General features: G+C 39.1%; 1 protein-coding gene across 5 annotated transcripts in view; it reads right to left on the bottom strand.

Annotated features, from left to right (window-relative positions):
* RAD51B (RAD51 paralog B) overlaps positions 1-15,665 on the bottom strand; it is a 345,355-nt gene extending 329,690 nt beyond the window's left edge. Inside the window, exons 1-7 of one of the 5 annotated variants that reach the window (XM_042862237.1) lie at positions 15,480-15,665; positions 14,096-14,190; positions 13,163-13,276; positions 11,517-11,633; positions 7,630-7,766; positions 5,714-5,833; positions 4,493-4,676 (exon numbers count right to left, since the gene is read on the bottom strand). In XM_042862237.1, coding sequence (XP_042718171.1) covers positions 4,493-4,676; positions 5,714-5,833; positions 7,630-7,766; positions 11,517-11,633; positions 13,163-13,276; positions 14,096-14,179 — 756 coding nt within the window. In that variant the 5' untranslated portion in view covers positions 14,180-14,190; positions 15,480-15,665. The other 4 variants (XM_042862214.1, XM_042862232.1, XM_042862222.1 and 1 more) reach the window with 4 other exon arrangements.
* Positions 15,666-17,044: the final 1,379 nt, after the last annotated feature.

Raw genomic sequence — 17,044 nt, forward strand, 5'->3', positions numbered from 1 at the left:
GCAGACAGCAGAAAAGGCATTGCAGAAGTCAAGTAGTTTGTGCATTTCAGTGCATTGATTTTGAGAAGAAAAACTCACAGGCTAAAACCAAGCATACAGAACATTCAGTTTTCCGTACCAAATGAAAACCTTGTGTCTGAAGTTGACAAAATACATGATTGAGCAGGAAGTATTGAAATGAGAAGTGCGAGAATTGAGAATATCAAAAGAAACTGTCAGCTTTAATTGCTGCCACTATTAATACTGATAAAGTGATAATTTCACTGTTTTCAGATGGAGCACGCTGCATCTAAAGGAACCAAGTACTACCTGTGGAAATAAAGGCCTTCTTCATTACTGTTAACTTCACACAGCAATTAAAAACCATCACAGATTAATTGAAGTTTGCCTTCCATTTGCACTGTAAAATTCCAAATGAGAAGAGAAAGCTGTTCCTCTTAAGCTATTTCATATTCTTAAAAACAGCATAAAGATAAATACCATTATACATTTGCTACTAGTAATGATAGCCACTATGTTTATCACAATAACAGTTTCTCTTCGTGGATCTAAGGACAAAACCCAGACAAAAGAATAAAGTACAGACAGTGCAGTAGTTTTTGATCAGCCTTAGGGATTTGCAAAACAAGTTTAATCTCTGGTCTCAATTTGACATTTAAAAGAATACTTAAGGCAGTTCAGTTTTGCAAGTGTCGCTTTTGGAGTGCTTTTCCACACAGATGTCTAGTCAGCTTCACACATTTTGTCATCTACTAACAACAGGATGACCAGATTCTATAATAACTTTTATGAGCTGAGCAGCTAAAACTCAGGAGCAATTCTAGTCATACTGTTATTCAGTTTTAGCTCTTCACTGAGATGGAGGAACCTTTTTTTTTTTTTTTTTCCTCCAAACAGCATGAACACCGACCTATTTTTTCCTGAATAAATATTTTCCTATGAATATGGAAGAAAAAGAAAAGAAGTAATACCCAGAACACATTTTGCTTCCCATTCCTTTTAGGAAGGCTAAGGATTTTGGGAAACAACTAGAGATATAGGACTGATGATTGCTGCTTAAACATGCCATCTGGCAGACAGCATCAACCCAGAATTTTTGTCACAGAAAACATTCAGATCTAAATGCTTCAAATACACAACACTCTAAAACAAAAGTCTTTCACATACCTTTACATCTTCACTAGATTTCAAAATAGAGGGGCTTTTTATTTGATTTACAGTCAAACTGTCTTCCTTCGTTTCCAGCAATCACTTTTGGGCTGACTGACTTGTTTCAACCAACCCAGGCTGAACAGTTCTCAGTCATTGCAATGAGCAGGGAAGGATGGAAAGGGACACCACTACATAAACCCCCACAGGGAATAGACTCAGTGACTGTTCAGTCATCAGCACAGCTTCCTGGCAGGCTGTCAATAGCCCAGCAGCTCTCAAAACCTTGCTTGCATGCTGCCTCTCATCCTGGCACCACTTAAAGCACCTAGAATGGAACCAAATTTACTACAATGTTCAGAAGAAGTAGGAATGAAAACAGGAAACAGGGCATCATATTTCATTTCTCAAGAACTAATTTATGCTGTCTATGCATTAAAAAAAGAAATCTCACTAAGCAAAAATTCACACTCAACAATACTCTCATTTTGTTTAGTTCAGTGCTAAAGCCTTTCAATTAACATGCTTAATATTTTTTCCTCACTTTCTGAAGTGAATTAGAATTTCATTTGCTACAGATTATTTAAAATTTTCAAGCGGACTTGGGAAGTATTACTTCCCAGTGGCAGCCTATATGTTGCTCAACAACACAGTCTGCTTTTGGAACAACTAGTAACAATAACCTTCCTCAGCACGCTCACAACCAAACTCCTATTTCAAAAACCAAAAACAGAAGTGCAGACAAATTACTGAATGATGACCATCAGTTTTGAGGCAGTAAGATATGTTTTGGTTTTTATTTCCCCTCCTGGAATACTTCATAACACATAAAGCTACCTGGGTATGAAACAGGTCCCTTTGAATTCAGTAAAACCTATGAATGCCCTTGACTTTTGCTAATGAAACACAGCACGTGCCCAACATGGGTACATAATCATTATTAGCTAGAGCATTTACAACATTAAGAACTACATAAAACTCATTTGAATTCCAGCATAACATGGTAGTACAGGGTTTCACAAATCAAAGCCTTTCTAAATCAATTTCTTTTTTAGGAAATGGGGAAGGGGGAAACCCACTTAAAAATACTTAGTGACAAGAACCTATTTCAGTTTAGTAACATATTACAGTGATTAATTATTTTATGAAGAACACATCCCTTTCTTGAACTCTGAACTTGCTTGATTCAGCTTCCAACCACAGAACTGTAGAATACCTTTGTCAGCTGACAAGGTTTTTTCTATTAAATACATTTTCTCAAGTACATATTAACTACAGAAAACAAACACTTAACACTTAGCCAAGCTAAACAAACTAAGATTCTTACATCTTCGTTACTGAAATTCCTCTCCCCTAATCCCCAATTTTTTCAAGGCTAGTCTATGGACCCTGATTTGTCATCATTTCAGATTCCCTGGCTCACCTACTTAATTTTTCACCAATCTAAAGAATTGACCTCAAGTCCTATCATTTATTACCTCCACATCTTTTTCAGAGCCTTCAATTCAGACAACTATTTGCCATTCAACTCAATATTTAGGTGTACTAGCACCACCATAAAGTGTCACATATTTCACATGTCCAATTTATTAATGATCCAAATCACTTTGCAACCCTTCCTAATGTTTTTAGTCTCAAGTTTACATCTATAATCCTCCTGATATGGAAGAACATCTGAGAACATTTCCACCACAGCTGTTTACAGTACAAACCTCACATACTCCCTGATCTGAAATAGCAGAGGTTAGCACAAGATAGACTTACTTCTACATATGTACAAACACTTGCAGATACATAACACTGTTGTTGCATTTCACATCTTTCACATACTCAGCACTGCCTAGGGACCTGCATTTGTGGTAACCTCCATCTTGAGCCAAGGCCTTCCTAGAACAGTACACAGAACTTTAAAGATTTTACTCAAAAGGTAAAACATCTCATAGAACAATACAGGATAGTTGTGGTCAGAAGCACATACTCTTGGCCAAGATTTCCAGACTCCTTACCAGAGCATTCACAATGGGAAACAAAGAAAATCAGCACACCAGTCATTACAAGTGTCCTGAAGCAAACAGACAAGATTTAATGTAACTGAAACCTTTAAAATGTTCAACCTTCATTTCCTCTCTATGTAGGATGAAATAAAAATCAGTCTTACACTACTTAATGTTGTCCAATTCTAAGACCTTTGTAAATAACACTGTTTGAACGTAAGCAGAGCAGCAGCCTGAAGCGTCAAGAGGCTGCAATCCAGCTCAGCTTTACCACTTTGAGGTAGGCAGGTGAGGAGGACAGGGGTTTCCAAAAGAAAAAATTAGACAAAAACAATATCTACCCATAAAACCCATCTCCTTTTTCATAGGATTGCATCTTATTTCCCAAAATACACAAGTGTACACTCTTAACGTGGCACATCTTCCCTGGCTTTGTAAGCAGTATATGCATTAGTTGTTCTAACTAGGACACTATCTTTTGCATCAGAACTTAAAGGAACTTAAGCAGGGTTTAATTCTCTCCACAAAAAGACCTTTATCAATTACATGGCAGAAGGAAATCCATTCATCTTCAGCCAAGTCAGTTCCACAACTCTGACATGTATATTTCTCAAAAGCAGCAAAAGGAAGAGACCTCACCAGTTTAAATCAGGATCTCAACACTTTCTCTCTGACAAGAAGTTTACTTATGCTAGGAGATATTTCCTACAGCTGAATCTCAATCATATTTCATCTGCTGCTTCCGATTACCCACAGATCACATCACAGAGAAAAACCTCAGCCCCAAAAAGACACCTACATTTATGGAGCTTGCATCTTCTAATGTGCTCTTTAATGATTTAATCTGTCCTCTCACTGTGTGTCTGTGATACAGTAAATCCTTCCATAGCAGTTTATGGGCAAATTCACACAGATTTGTTGAGTTGTTACTTTCCTTCCCATATCAGCTGGCATGCATTATCAGTTGCAAAACTTCAGGGTATCAGGACTTTTAAGATTCTATAAGCTTCAGCAGAAGAAGCAAAGGATGGGAACCATGAGGGTAAATGATATTTAATACCAATAGAATAAAACATGATATTAAAAAAGAAAACTGAGCAACAAAGCACTGAAAAACAACAGCTGGAAAGACAATCAGTAAAGCCTATTTTGAAGACTAAAGTCAATATTGAGAAAAAGGCAATACAAGCAACACCAAGTTATTTCCTGTTCCAGTACTGTTTTTCAGCAGATACCTGCCTGAAGGTTTGTAGAAGGTTTACCTATCTTTCACCATCTTGTCATTTCCATTCTTCCTGCATTTTATTATTTGAAACCATAAAGCAGAAACTTAAAAAGGAAGAACTTACTGGTATTGAGAACTCCTCTGCCAAATACTTCAACAGTGATGCTCCTCTAGCCAAAAAGTTACTTCTCTCTGCCAGATTGCCTTGGAGTTTTGTGTCAAATTCCTTTCTGACAACTGAAGCTACAGAATCAATTATTATCAGTTTAATCTTCTTTGAAATAATTTCTTCTTCTAAAGACTTAATTCTAAAAAAATAAAAATAAAAAAAAATTAAGCCATCAATAACATTATTTATACAATATAACTGTTTAATAATCCTGGAATTATTTAAAAGCAAGGTTTTCTTTAATAATCTTAAGTCAACTGTTCTTTCTCCCTCATAACTTGCTCCCACTAACATCTGCAAACATCGAAGAGGTCTAGAAAGGAATCAAACAGCCACATAACCCAGGGCAAGCCCCTCCAAGAGAGATTCAGAAGACACTCTGCTCAGCAACACTCTGCTCCCTAAACTCTGAATGGCACAAACAGCAAGTTAAGTGAGAATTGAGACAGTGCCTTTCGCATACAGTAGCGGCATCCCACTGCCAATAACAAAATAACTGCTGCCTACATATGCAGAAAGTCAGATCTGCTTCTATATGCCAAAGATGGTAAGTCGAACTTAATATGTCGGTAATATGCTAATAGTTCCTCTGTGATAAAGTCCTACTAGAAGAAACTATTCTTACAATACTCCCTCTAACAAAATATACAAGAAGATTCTGATGCTCAACTTTCATTTTCATTACAGTATGTGCTCAAAAACCAACATAAATTAACAAGACGACAATACAACATTGCCTTCAGGATGATGACTTCTAAGCAATTCCTTCCTTCAACTGCTGGAGTGGTCCAGGTCTTTCTGAAACTAAGCAGCACTCTGAAAGACCAATACCTCCTTTCTGTTTCACAGCAAACATAACTCTTAACACTACGGTATCTCCATAAACCAAGACAAGATCTGTCAGGCAAACATTCCTCTTTAAAAGCTTATGATGTTCAAATTCTATAGAAATTCTCTCAGAAACTGTAAAACATCAAGTGGATTAGTGGAGCACTATGAAATGAGAAAAGCAATGCCAGTCTTTTAGTAGCAATTTTCCTTTTTGGGGACCACACTATTATCAACATAAAAGCTTCCAAGTAATGAATTACTCTTCATAGAACTTTGATATATTATCATAGACAACCCAGCCAAAATCCATTCCCACCATTCCCTTGAAGATCTAGAAAAGGATACCTCTTCAGTACACTGTCACAGGTCAGCTCTCGATACAGATGAATGCTACGCGTCATGCAAAATAGCTTTTCATCGGAGTCAAAATAAGTAGGGAATCTGTTTCCTGCTATCTCTATCAACCTATCAAAGATACAAAAGGCATAACACTAAAAAAAAAAAACCATGTGCAGGTAATGAGACATCAAGCTTCCACAAAGTAAACAAACGAAAGCTCTGATAGATAAGTAGATACCATGCAGTACAGGAAATCTTTTTCAAAGGGGAAGTTTACTTGAGCAGCAGTCTGAAATACTGGAAATCAGAACATTTAGATTCTCCTCCCAGTGATGCTAGAGTGAAGGGTACCTTTAGGAAAGACATAATAAGTCCATGCACAGAGTCTACATAAGTTGAGATGAGAGGTCCACATTTTCAATCAACTTGTATACATAAAATCAAAGACACAAAAAGCACACATTTTATCATGTCTGCTAATTTTCTATTAGTTAGTAGAAGTTCCACACCTGTGAACACAAGGCAATTTTATCTAGGTCCTTACAGATGAATCCAAGATTTTAGACACTGATAGTTACAATCCAGAGCACTGTACATTTCCCCTTCCAACTATATGAAGATTTGAGAACAGAAACAAAAAATACTTAGTTCTAATTTAAGCTGCCTTACTCTGCAGCCCACACGCTTGAGAAGAACGACACCTAGCGGATAACCAGAAAGTTATGTCTACAGACATCTTTTTATTTAAGCCTCTTTCAATAAAAGCCACTTCAGGAAAAAAAACAAAACCACCAACCTCTTAAATAATTTTTTGAGTTTTAAAACAATTAGGCTTGAATGTTAATATACCTGTTCTGAACAAGCACTTTCAGTGTAACTTGAAACTCATTCAACACATTACTTATATATATATATAAACTTGTCCTGAACTTCCAAGGACGGAATCTTTTCCTTATGCTTGCACAGTTAATTATGCAAACCTTTTGGGTAACAATCATTCAATTTGAAAGTCATTCAGTGGTCTGTAAGAAATGAAACTTCATTACAGTTTCTAACAGGCATACATATAAGAAAACAATATTACACAAATTGCCTTTGAGTGACACACAAATTTTGCTGTGATCCCAGTATTATCTACACAGTACCATGTAGGTGCAAAGATCTTTAGAAGATAAATCCTATCTGTCACGATGAAACTAAAAACTGCACAGAACACATTCTCTGCTACGAGAGCAGAGATTCACAGGATAGAAAAATCCATCGCTGCTCTCAGCTTTAGTTCACAGAAGTTTGAATCCTGTGTTTTTACCCACAGACAACAGGCATAGCTAGAAGAGTAAGCATTTTCAGACTTTCTACAGAAGTATGGTGCATTTCCAGTTAATAGCTAGGTAGGAAGAGGTGACTTGAACTACTACAAAACCGATGAAAACAATTCTGATTTCTAGAATCACTATGGCCATTCCATCTACTGCTCCAGTGCCCATGTTCTGACAAAGCTGAACAACAGACACCACCTACAATGTTACAGCTTTTTTGCAATAGAAAAATACATAAACTACAGACAACATACAAATTACTGCTGCTCAAAATGCTGGGCCTTTACACCTTCAAAATCTTGCTAATTTCACAAACTAAACTGCAAAATGTTTCAGTTTGGGACTGCTAAGACCATTTTTAAATTAGAAAGAGTGCTATCCAGCTTGTTGCACAGCTGGAACATGGAACACCTTGCAAATCAGGAAGGTAAGCAAACCATCCTATTCAAACAATTTCATAAGTTACAGAGTAACTGCATATATCAGATGACTGCTTAATAGCCACAGTATTTATTTTATAAATGCTCAGAAAATAAATGAAGGTTCCAAGATAAAAAGTGCTAGAGAAGTTCAAAGTGTGTATTTTACAGTTTTGCATCTTACCTTTCAGCACTGAATGCAGACTCTGTGTCAATGTATATAACAGCCCCATCTAGTCCTCCCATGCTTACAGGCAGCGTAGCCAGAACACTCATTGTAATACAAAACTGAGTTTTGCCACAACCCGGTGGGCTTGTTAACTAGAAGAAAAAAAGATTGGTAACATCGTAACCAAGAGATGTCACATCCATTTCACCCTAACTCTAATTTTTAAAAAGGCCTATCAGCAAGAATGCCTCTTCTTCTTCTTCCTCTAGGTACCAAAGACAACTGTCACAAGAAAGATAAAATGCAGCCCACAAAGAGCAACTTGCAGTTAGCCTTGGATCTGTGCCTTGCAGTCAAAATCATCATCTCTGAAGAATAACTCTTCACACGCAGCATTCTGCTTGTACTTTCTTTCCCATCCTTCTTTCCCTACTTTGTTCTCCCATATTTGAAGTCTTCTCCCCCTCTTCTTACAAGATCTTCCCCAGAGCCATCCCGTTACCTTCTACCTCCTCTTGTGTGCTATCCTCTATAATAGAGCACGATTAAAAGATACACAGCTGACATTCACCTGACATCAAATTACCTTTACAGCTCTAAGTCAGTCAAAAGCCACTGAATCCACAGTTGCAAAGTACAACTTGCTATTATGATTACCTCTGTTAAAATCAAGATTAACCTGAAAATCACAAAGACAATAGCTTGTATCCCAAGTAGTCTGAATGTGCACTATGAACCACACATCAGAAAGATTTTAGGTGCCCCAGTGACTGCACCTGCATAGTTGAACAGGAACTAAGTTTTCGTTCTTAATTAAAATCTCTTGCATCGCTTTCAGTTGAAACAAGGCTTGAAAACCAAGTTATATCAGTCAATCCACTTCAAACTTCAGCACAAGAGAAGCATTAGCATTTGTTTAGAAACACATACTGCATTCAGTGAATTAAAGACCAGGAATGAGCTGTACTTAAGCAATTATCCGTCATCCATCCACCGGATTTAAATTACAAGATACCATCTCCACAGTATTTGCCACATTTTCACGTGACCCCAAAATGTGTATAAGATTTGAAGAAACCATACACATTTCTCAGACTGTAATAGCCAAGGAGTCTCACCAGCTGCTTCCAGTTAACAAGATTTGAAATGAATGAGAGAAGGGCATCAATCCAGGTGCTGAATTAAAATATCTGGACAGCTGTGAGGAAACCTCAGACAGGTTGTAGTTTGAGGCCTGCCCGGGAGGTGCCTCAGAATCAACATTTATTTCACTGCTCATTAACACAGCAGAGACACTGTAAGCGCATCTGAGAATATGTGCATCAGATCAAAGGAAGACAGGGAGCACGGCAGTAATAGGTAGTATGAGAAAGCAATCCAGTGGAGCAATAGAGAATTTCCCCCAAACAATTCATCTTTTATCATCATTCTTTTTAAGTGCATTAGTGTGGGATTTAAAATAATGCACAATAAACAATTACGTACAGATATCACATTTTATTATGGTTACCATCAATTCAGCAAGCATTTTGATCAATACAATCTTCATTCTTAAAAAAAAGAAAACAAAACACCACAAACACACCTAAGCTGTCTCTGGTTTAATTTAAAGTGAATGACTGCAAAAAACTTGCTCAGTTTGCTACACTCTAAATTTATTTTGAAAACCAAATATACACCCAGGCAGAAATGTGAAGAATACAACAGCTTATTTACCTCTGTCTAATAAAATACACTTTATTTTTCAATAGGTTATATATTATTTTCCCTGGCACTCATGAAGGGCTTGGATAAAGTCACAAGGAGCTAATTCTCCTTCAGCTATCCAGGAATCAAACCCTCAGTATTCATAAAGTCATTATTTTAATTTTCTCTCAGAGGAGTTGGCAACAAATTCTGACGCTTAACCACAAAATTTCAGTTATGATTTAATTTCCAACTCAAAATCTACAACAGGTTTGGGAAAAAGTGATCCGAGACAGTGAAATGCAAATCAAATCTCTCTGGCACTCAAAAAGTGACTAGGTTTGGCTTAGAAGAAACCACCAGAACTCGACTCTGTGGCTCAACCATTCAAATTCCAAGTTTTAAAGTTCCCAGCCACCCTCACTGCTGGGTAAAGTAAAAGGAAGGCAAGATTAAGCCACATCAGTCAGGAATTAAGTGCTGCACACAACACACTTTTGGAGAGAACTTCTCTCAGACATGGAACATCTGCCTAACAACAAAAATACCAGAGGATAATCTGCTGGGCAGCTACGCTCCAGGAAGTTATAGAAGTGCAAATCAGAAGCTCCAAAATCATGAGTCCAAGCAGAACACAACCTGTGAAATGTTCACAAGCTACTGCAAAGCATCACAGCAGCACCAACTGACATTTGATAGCTTCCTAATGCAATTTCATCTAACAATCACGTTGAAAAATACTTGCAGTGCTGCCAGCTTTGAAACTAATTCTGATCTCATGACTTTCACCAAAATGCTTTTACTCCAGAATCAGATTTTAAATGACAGAAACCAGAGTCTGTGCAGTGAATTGCTCCCTGCCTCTCACTTGCAGAGAAACCCCTAACATGTACCTTAATCAATTTACAAAGCTAGTACCTAAGAGAAAAATAAAATACTTTTTTTTAAAAAAAAAAAGAACAAAAAAAAACCTTGTAACTTCTGGCATCAACTGTCATAGTTTAAACACAGCATTGCTTAAATTCTAGCATTTTTTAAGTCACCATTAGATTTTGAAGGCAATTTCACTCCGTGATCAAAAGCAACCTACTCTGATTATGGAAAAAAGAATGTATTTTTTATATCTTTTCACTTCTACTCCTCTGCCACAGCAATTTCCAAGTTGAAATTTGACAAAGAAAACCACTTTAGAGTAACTATTAAAGTGTTCAAGGAAAAGGTATTTCGATCTATTTGAATTTAGAGCATAGGAGACATGTCTATTCAGAACTCCACTCTGAGAAGCCAAGTATGATCACACTGCAGAGTAACAATGTCCACCCAGCTCCAGATTCTGTCCCTAACAAAGGCCTACAACAAATACCTAGAAAACACAGTAAGAACAGGGCATACATAGATACTTCCTCCAAAAAATATATTTCTCTACCTTCATCTGTGGCTGAGAAACTTCCTAAGCCAGAGACCAGGTCCAGTTTTATAAAACTCAATGTCCTCTACAAGCATTTAAGTAAATTCTGCATTTCTGGATTATAGGAACTGTACAAGCAAGGCCATACAGCTTTCAAGTACTAAAAGATGAAACACTTCTTTATTCTTAAAGGACAGTGCCAAGCAAAAAAAAAAAGTAGCACTGCATTCAAAGGCAGTGACAGTAATAGCTGTAAATATGCTACTTGTAGTGTTATATAATAGATACACATATGATACAAGCCTTAATTGCAACATCTTTTCAAAAAATTACTTATTACATATTTATTGTAAAGATCAGTTACATTTATACATAAAAATCTATAATTTCCACTCCTGTATCCTTCACATTTTTGTTTTAAATGCTCGTTTCTCCTTCCCAACACCTAAAGACTTAGTAAATCAGCAAGAAGGTACTAACCAGATGGGCTTCTGACTCAGCACCTCATGTTCTGACCACTAAACCACACTGTACCCTTCTCACCATAAAATCCAAACAACAATTCTCCCAGTCTTCCTGGGAAAATTTAGCATCTTTTTCATAGGAAAATAGAGTCACCAAATCACCTATTTGTTTCCATTTTCTTACTTACTTGACAGGCTGCAGAAGAAATACCCCGAAAAGTGCTTCTCAAGCAAATCTGTTTGTTCATTGTGTATTTAAATGGTCTGATACAAGACAGGCCAACCAGTGACTTGTGATTTTTAGGTGTGGTGTGCAACTGCATTAAAATACATTAAAAAGTTACCTCTGTGAGGGATCCACAAGGTATTCCACCATGCAAGACTTTATCCAGACTATGCAGCGAGGTGGGTAAAAAGGCTACAGAGGGATTGATAGACCTCCTCATTTTCATTTCATAAGCCTACAACATGGGGAAAAAAAAAAGCAACAATAAAAAAAACACAGGTTATAAGATGCTTTTTTTGATGGTGTTACAGCTGGAAAGATTATCATGATGAAAATGGGAAAAGGAACAAACAGAGAAGGAATGCTCACCTGTATCCAAAGATATAGGTTCACAGGAAAGACTCCACAGAGGAAGGATCTCCAGAAAGAGATCCTTACCCCAGTGGCACTCAGCCCTTAAATGGAGTCTAAGAGAGGTGCAACCAGGCTCCACCCCTTCTGGTCACAGCTGAATTGCCTTCACCTGTGCTCCCAGGGCTGACGGGGTCCTATCCCCAGGTGCTCAATCAGTGGTTCAGGCTGTGAAATTCTCACATTTGCTTTCATCAGCCTAGATTGATTCAGTACTTGCAAGTAAGCTAACCATTCCAATTTTCAGTTACAGTGTCCTCCTCCCTACCCCATCCCATTAGCCTTCTTTAGACTTATATCCTATTTACAATTCACAGAGTAAGTTTGTTTCTTGTGCCTCGTTCACCACAACATTAAACATTAAGTTTTGTAGCAATGTTTCAAAAGTACTCCTATTCTGTAAGGCTTGCTTTCAGTCCCTAAAATTCCAAGAGGCTTCTCTATCCCCAAGAGAAATACTAGCATCAGTTTTAACCCAGTGATGTCATCAGCCGGCTAGAAATACAGCGCACTATGGTGCATCTCCACAGGAATCATCAACAAACCACCATGCTACTGAATCATAGATGTTTTAGTCCGCACTTGTTGAGTAATGAGTGATCAATTTTTCTACAACGTTCATCCGTAGAATTCTCAGCTAGTTCTACCAGCAGAGTAGAACAGCTTGAATGTTATACAGTACTCTCCTTTCTCATACTACAGTTTTTTCCTTATTTTATGAGTGAGCACATTAGATAATACTCCAAAATCTTCCATACATGCTGTTATTCTATTAAAGACAACTACAATAAGATAGCTTTCAAGACACAGAACATGCCAAAACAAATAATACATTTTACCTCATTAAGAGTTTATGTTCTGAAGCACTCAAGAGTGAATATAGACACTGATGAAGGAGGATTTGCAAAGCTATATATATATATATATATTTTTTTCTTTCCTACATTAACCATGGAAACAATCTTCCAGTCTCATTTTCCTGAATAACACAGACTCTAAGACTTCATTCAGTGATTCTTATTCCATGCTTCTATTAGTAAATGCTTCCTTTAAATGAAGCAATTTTTATACACTGGAATGTAAGAGAGAATGGTAAACTACCCTATGGGACTCAGGACCAATTCTGTAAGACTAAACAATCTCCTTAAGCTAAAATGTCTAATAGAAGCTGCCGTCTCAAACTGAAGTCACTCATGGATCCAAATTTAGACATAAAACTATTATCTCATTATACAATCAAACTGAGACACCACAAAGCTAGATTACCCCACTCTCTGATAAATGCACAAGCAAAACTGTTTAGCTTTTTCTCAAACAAAAAGTTAAAAATATAACCAACACAAGCATACTTACTGTCTGCATTTTGGGAGCACAAGCGAGGCTGACCTTCCGAAGAAGCTTTTGCACATTTCTGTAGCTCTGTCCTGTCACTTTCATTAGCTCCAAGAGTGAAAGACATAAGAAGTCCTGAAAGAAGATAAAACAGTTCAGAGAGCTTAACCGGGAGATCAAGACTAAGGACTAAACTAATACAATTTATACATTACTAGGATACATTCCAAAGGCCAGATTTACCAACTGTGCCATGTTATGTAGTGTTTTCTCATACCTCTTTTACCCTTCTCTTATGCCAATAAGACAGTCATAGAACGGTTTGGGTTGGAAGGGACCTCAAAGATCATAAGGTTATCACAGAAGAAATTGTATTTATATTTTAAAAGACACAGCATAAACTAAAAATGTAAGTACCGTGATGAAGTTCTAATGAGTTATCATCTTTTTTTCCCCCCACATAGGTGTCTACCCAAAAAACATTCAAATTGCATTGCATTTTTTAGTTTGCAATTCTAGGAATAGATCTTGCATCTACCATACATGCTGTTGAAATGCACAGAGTCTCTCCTCTCTTTAAAGAAACATACACAATAACTTCTGAGTTTATTGATGAATCAACCCATAACTGATAGAATAGCTTCATAACACATTCATAGATGCTAGATTATGTAATGTACATGTGTTTTTGCAGAGGGATCGTGCAGGCTGACTTCATACGGGAAGTAGCTACACACCTCTCTTAAAATAATCTTTTTTTTTCTTTTTCAGAAGGAAAGATACTAAGTATATCCAACATTTAAATGCCTTAGCTATCCGTCATCTTAAAGCAACATTTTTACAAGGTAAGCAGACTGAGCCAGAAATTTTATTAGACGGTATAGCTTCTTGTAAATTAAACATAGAAATTTAATAAAATAAAAGTAATCCAAAGCCATAGAGTAACCCTTTCACCTGGCAGGTATTGATCTGATAGCGGCTTAGTCTTTCACACAGTTCCTGAGACAACTTTGCTCTTCTCAGCTTCTTAGCAGCCATACTCACTTGGTCTACAAGGCAAATAAAACAGTTTTTGAAGGCTGCTTGGAACACACCTGTGCAAACAATTACACCCTTTCCTTACTAAAGAGTAGGAAAGAAGATATACATGTATAGAAAGCCTAAGTCACAAGAAATAATCTTACCACACAGAAAACAGTTCTGTTTAATTACATCTCCTAATATTTGATCATTAGGAGATCACAGCAATAAGAACAAAGAAACCACAGTGTTTGCTTGTATGACATGGGTTTCTGAGAAAGAAGCAAGCCCAAAACCACTCAGCAATGAGTTGAAAAGGAACTCCTTGTGCTAAATGGCACCGGAAGGAAAGAAGATTCTCCCAAGATGCTAAAATTGAACAATAATGACAGGATTTACTTAGACTAGAACTGCTAAAATACAACACGCTTGTGGTGACCAGGCATGCAATAGAGATGTCAAAGGATGGGAAGGATGCAGGATGGAGGCAAAAGAATAACCAGAGGTTTGGAAACATGCTTTAGCATGCAAGATTCAAGACAGACAAACTGTTCAGAGCCATTTCATAACCTTCTAGGTAAGTTTATAGAAAATACTGCTTAAAAGGGGGCTCTTCTACTTAACCAATGGCATAAAAGAAACTAGAGGTCAAAGCTAAGTTTGTGAACACTGGAACTACAATGTAAATATTACTGAATTAAAAACAGCGAAGAAAAAAAACCAGCAAAACAACCCACACCACTGGAATGGGGTATTGTGGTGTAGACAAGCCACTTCAGGTTTATTTATTGTTTTGAGACTTCTTTTTAAAGAGTAGCTTAGTTTGGATAAGCCTTAGGACTAACTTATGCGATTGTGTTTGCTCTGTGAAGCCTCCCTGACCCCCAGCCGTGTGCATTTTCTGTGGGGAGAGTTGTACCATCCTGCTAGCAGAGCCACACGTGGTTGCACTCAACTCCGCCAGTAGGCTTTCATGTACATCCTACACATATTTATTAGGCGATATTCCTACTACTCGTTCACACGGAAGTTCACGCGAAACCAAAAGCTTTCTAAGCAGCCTGCACCGCCTACATCTTTGCAGACGCGCAGACCTTCGCTCGTTCGCGAGATGGAAACAAGGCGCCCGCCCTCCACAGCCCCCTTCGGAGCAGAGGCGGAAGGCCGGGTGCCAGGGAAGTCCCGCTAACAGCCCTTACCGGGACAGCCGCACCCAGCCGTGCATCGCAGCCCCCGCTTGAGGGCAACAGGCGGCCACGCAGATGGCGCCCGGGCCGGGAGAAACACCCACAGTGCATACGGAGCGGTACGGACTTACACCGAACGACACGGGTGCCGCAGGAGAGCCTGAAACTACCGCCTCATCTGGAGCCCGAACGCGGCTTTACGCCCTCCGACACCCGAGCTCCAGCGGCAACCGGAGGGTCGGCCCTGCCGGGAGCGAGCCGCGCCGGCACGTAACCACACCACAACCCCGGGGCGTCCGACAGCGCCGGGCCCCGGCTCGCAACTTTTCAAAGTCCCCCCGCGGCCGCCGCGCTGAGGCGGAGCCGCCCGGCGAGGCCCGCGCGCGCCATTGGCTGCGCTCCCGGCGATGGCGCGCAGCCCTGACGGCCGGCGGCGCGCGGGGCACGTCGGGACTGATAGTGCTGGGGCAGCGGCACGTGGGCTGTGCGCCCGGTAGCGGTAGTAGCAGAGATTCCCTAGAATCGGTGTTTCGTTCGTACCCTGGACGGATCCCCTGGATTCGCCGCCCAGGGAAGTCCAGAGCCCACAAAGCAACGCGGGGTACGGGGAGCAGCGGGCTGAGCGCGAAGCGGAATGGAGAAAGAGCTCCTCCTGCTGGACACTCTCTGTAAAAATTGGCTTCCAAAGGGGAAGTCGCAATTCAGCATAAAAAAAGCGTGCTAGAAGAAAGGCTAGCTGTGGCTGCGTGTTCGTTTCTGTGGAAAGAGGGGCCGTGACTGCAGCATAACTCTGCTACGGTCTTTATTTACTGCTTGTTACTAATGCCATCGGGACCCTCAAACTCTATATCAGAGATGGAAGAAAAAGTAACACTGCCTTGGTGATGTTCTCCCTCAGTTGGAGTAGGTCTTTCCATTTACCACAAGGGCCACAGATTCCTTCCTATCTTCCACAAAAACAGATATCTGTATTAAACCAGAACACATCTCGCCATATAGCACTTCTGGAGGATCTGTAAGCAAAACCCAGGCACCCTGTTGTCTCTCTTGTGAGTTCTTTGTGTCATGTTTCTCAATGGAGTCACAGCTGTTCCACTCTTGACTGCTCTGCTACACCTCCAGATCTACTGGGAAATAATCATGTGTTGTCTTCTCCATCGGACTTGAGAAATTCAGTCTTACACATCCTGAGGATACTCAGACAAGTATGCACCTGCATGTATCAAAGCTCCCAAGCAGCAACAGAGCAGTGACCATCACACTCATGTGTTTGGCAGGGGCATTGCTGGTCACTGGGGAATTGGGGCACTACGACTAACAGCTCTGCCTCTGCTCTGTGACCTTGGTCAAGTTCTGTAATGATAGGGTATCTGTTTTCTTTTTCATTTTTGGTTTTACCTATTTAGACTGTAAACACAGTGAGCACTGCTGGCCCAACAGAATTATGTGCTGGTTGTGGCACAGCTCCAGTCTAAGCCTTTAGCAGCCCTTGGAACTCATAACAAGAAGGGATTAAAAAAGCTAAGAGAAGATGATTACTTTGTAAGACTGAGCCTCACCACATTGATTTAAGATGGTCCACTAAATTGGCAGCGGTGGACTAAGAATGTTACAGAAAGGGAAAGCGTAACAGCAGCAACTATTAAATTCATAGAACCAGAGTGGTCTATCAACAAACACAGCAATAACAATAAAA

This window comes from Lagopus leucura, unplaced genomic scaffold, assembly GCF_019238085.1.
Source record: "Lagopus leucura isolate 7727_CA_CO unplaced genomic scaffold, USGS_WTPT01 Super-Scaffold_1, whole genome shotgun sequence".
Taxonomy (NCBI): Eukaryota; Metazoa; Chordata; class Aves; order Galliformes; family Phasianidae; genus Lagopus; species Lagopus leucura.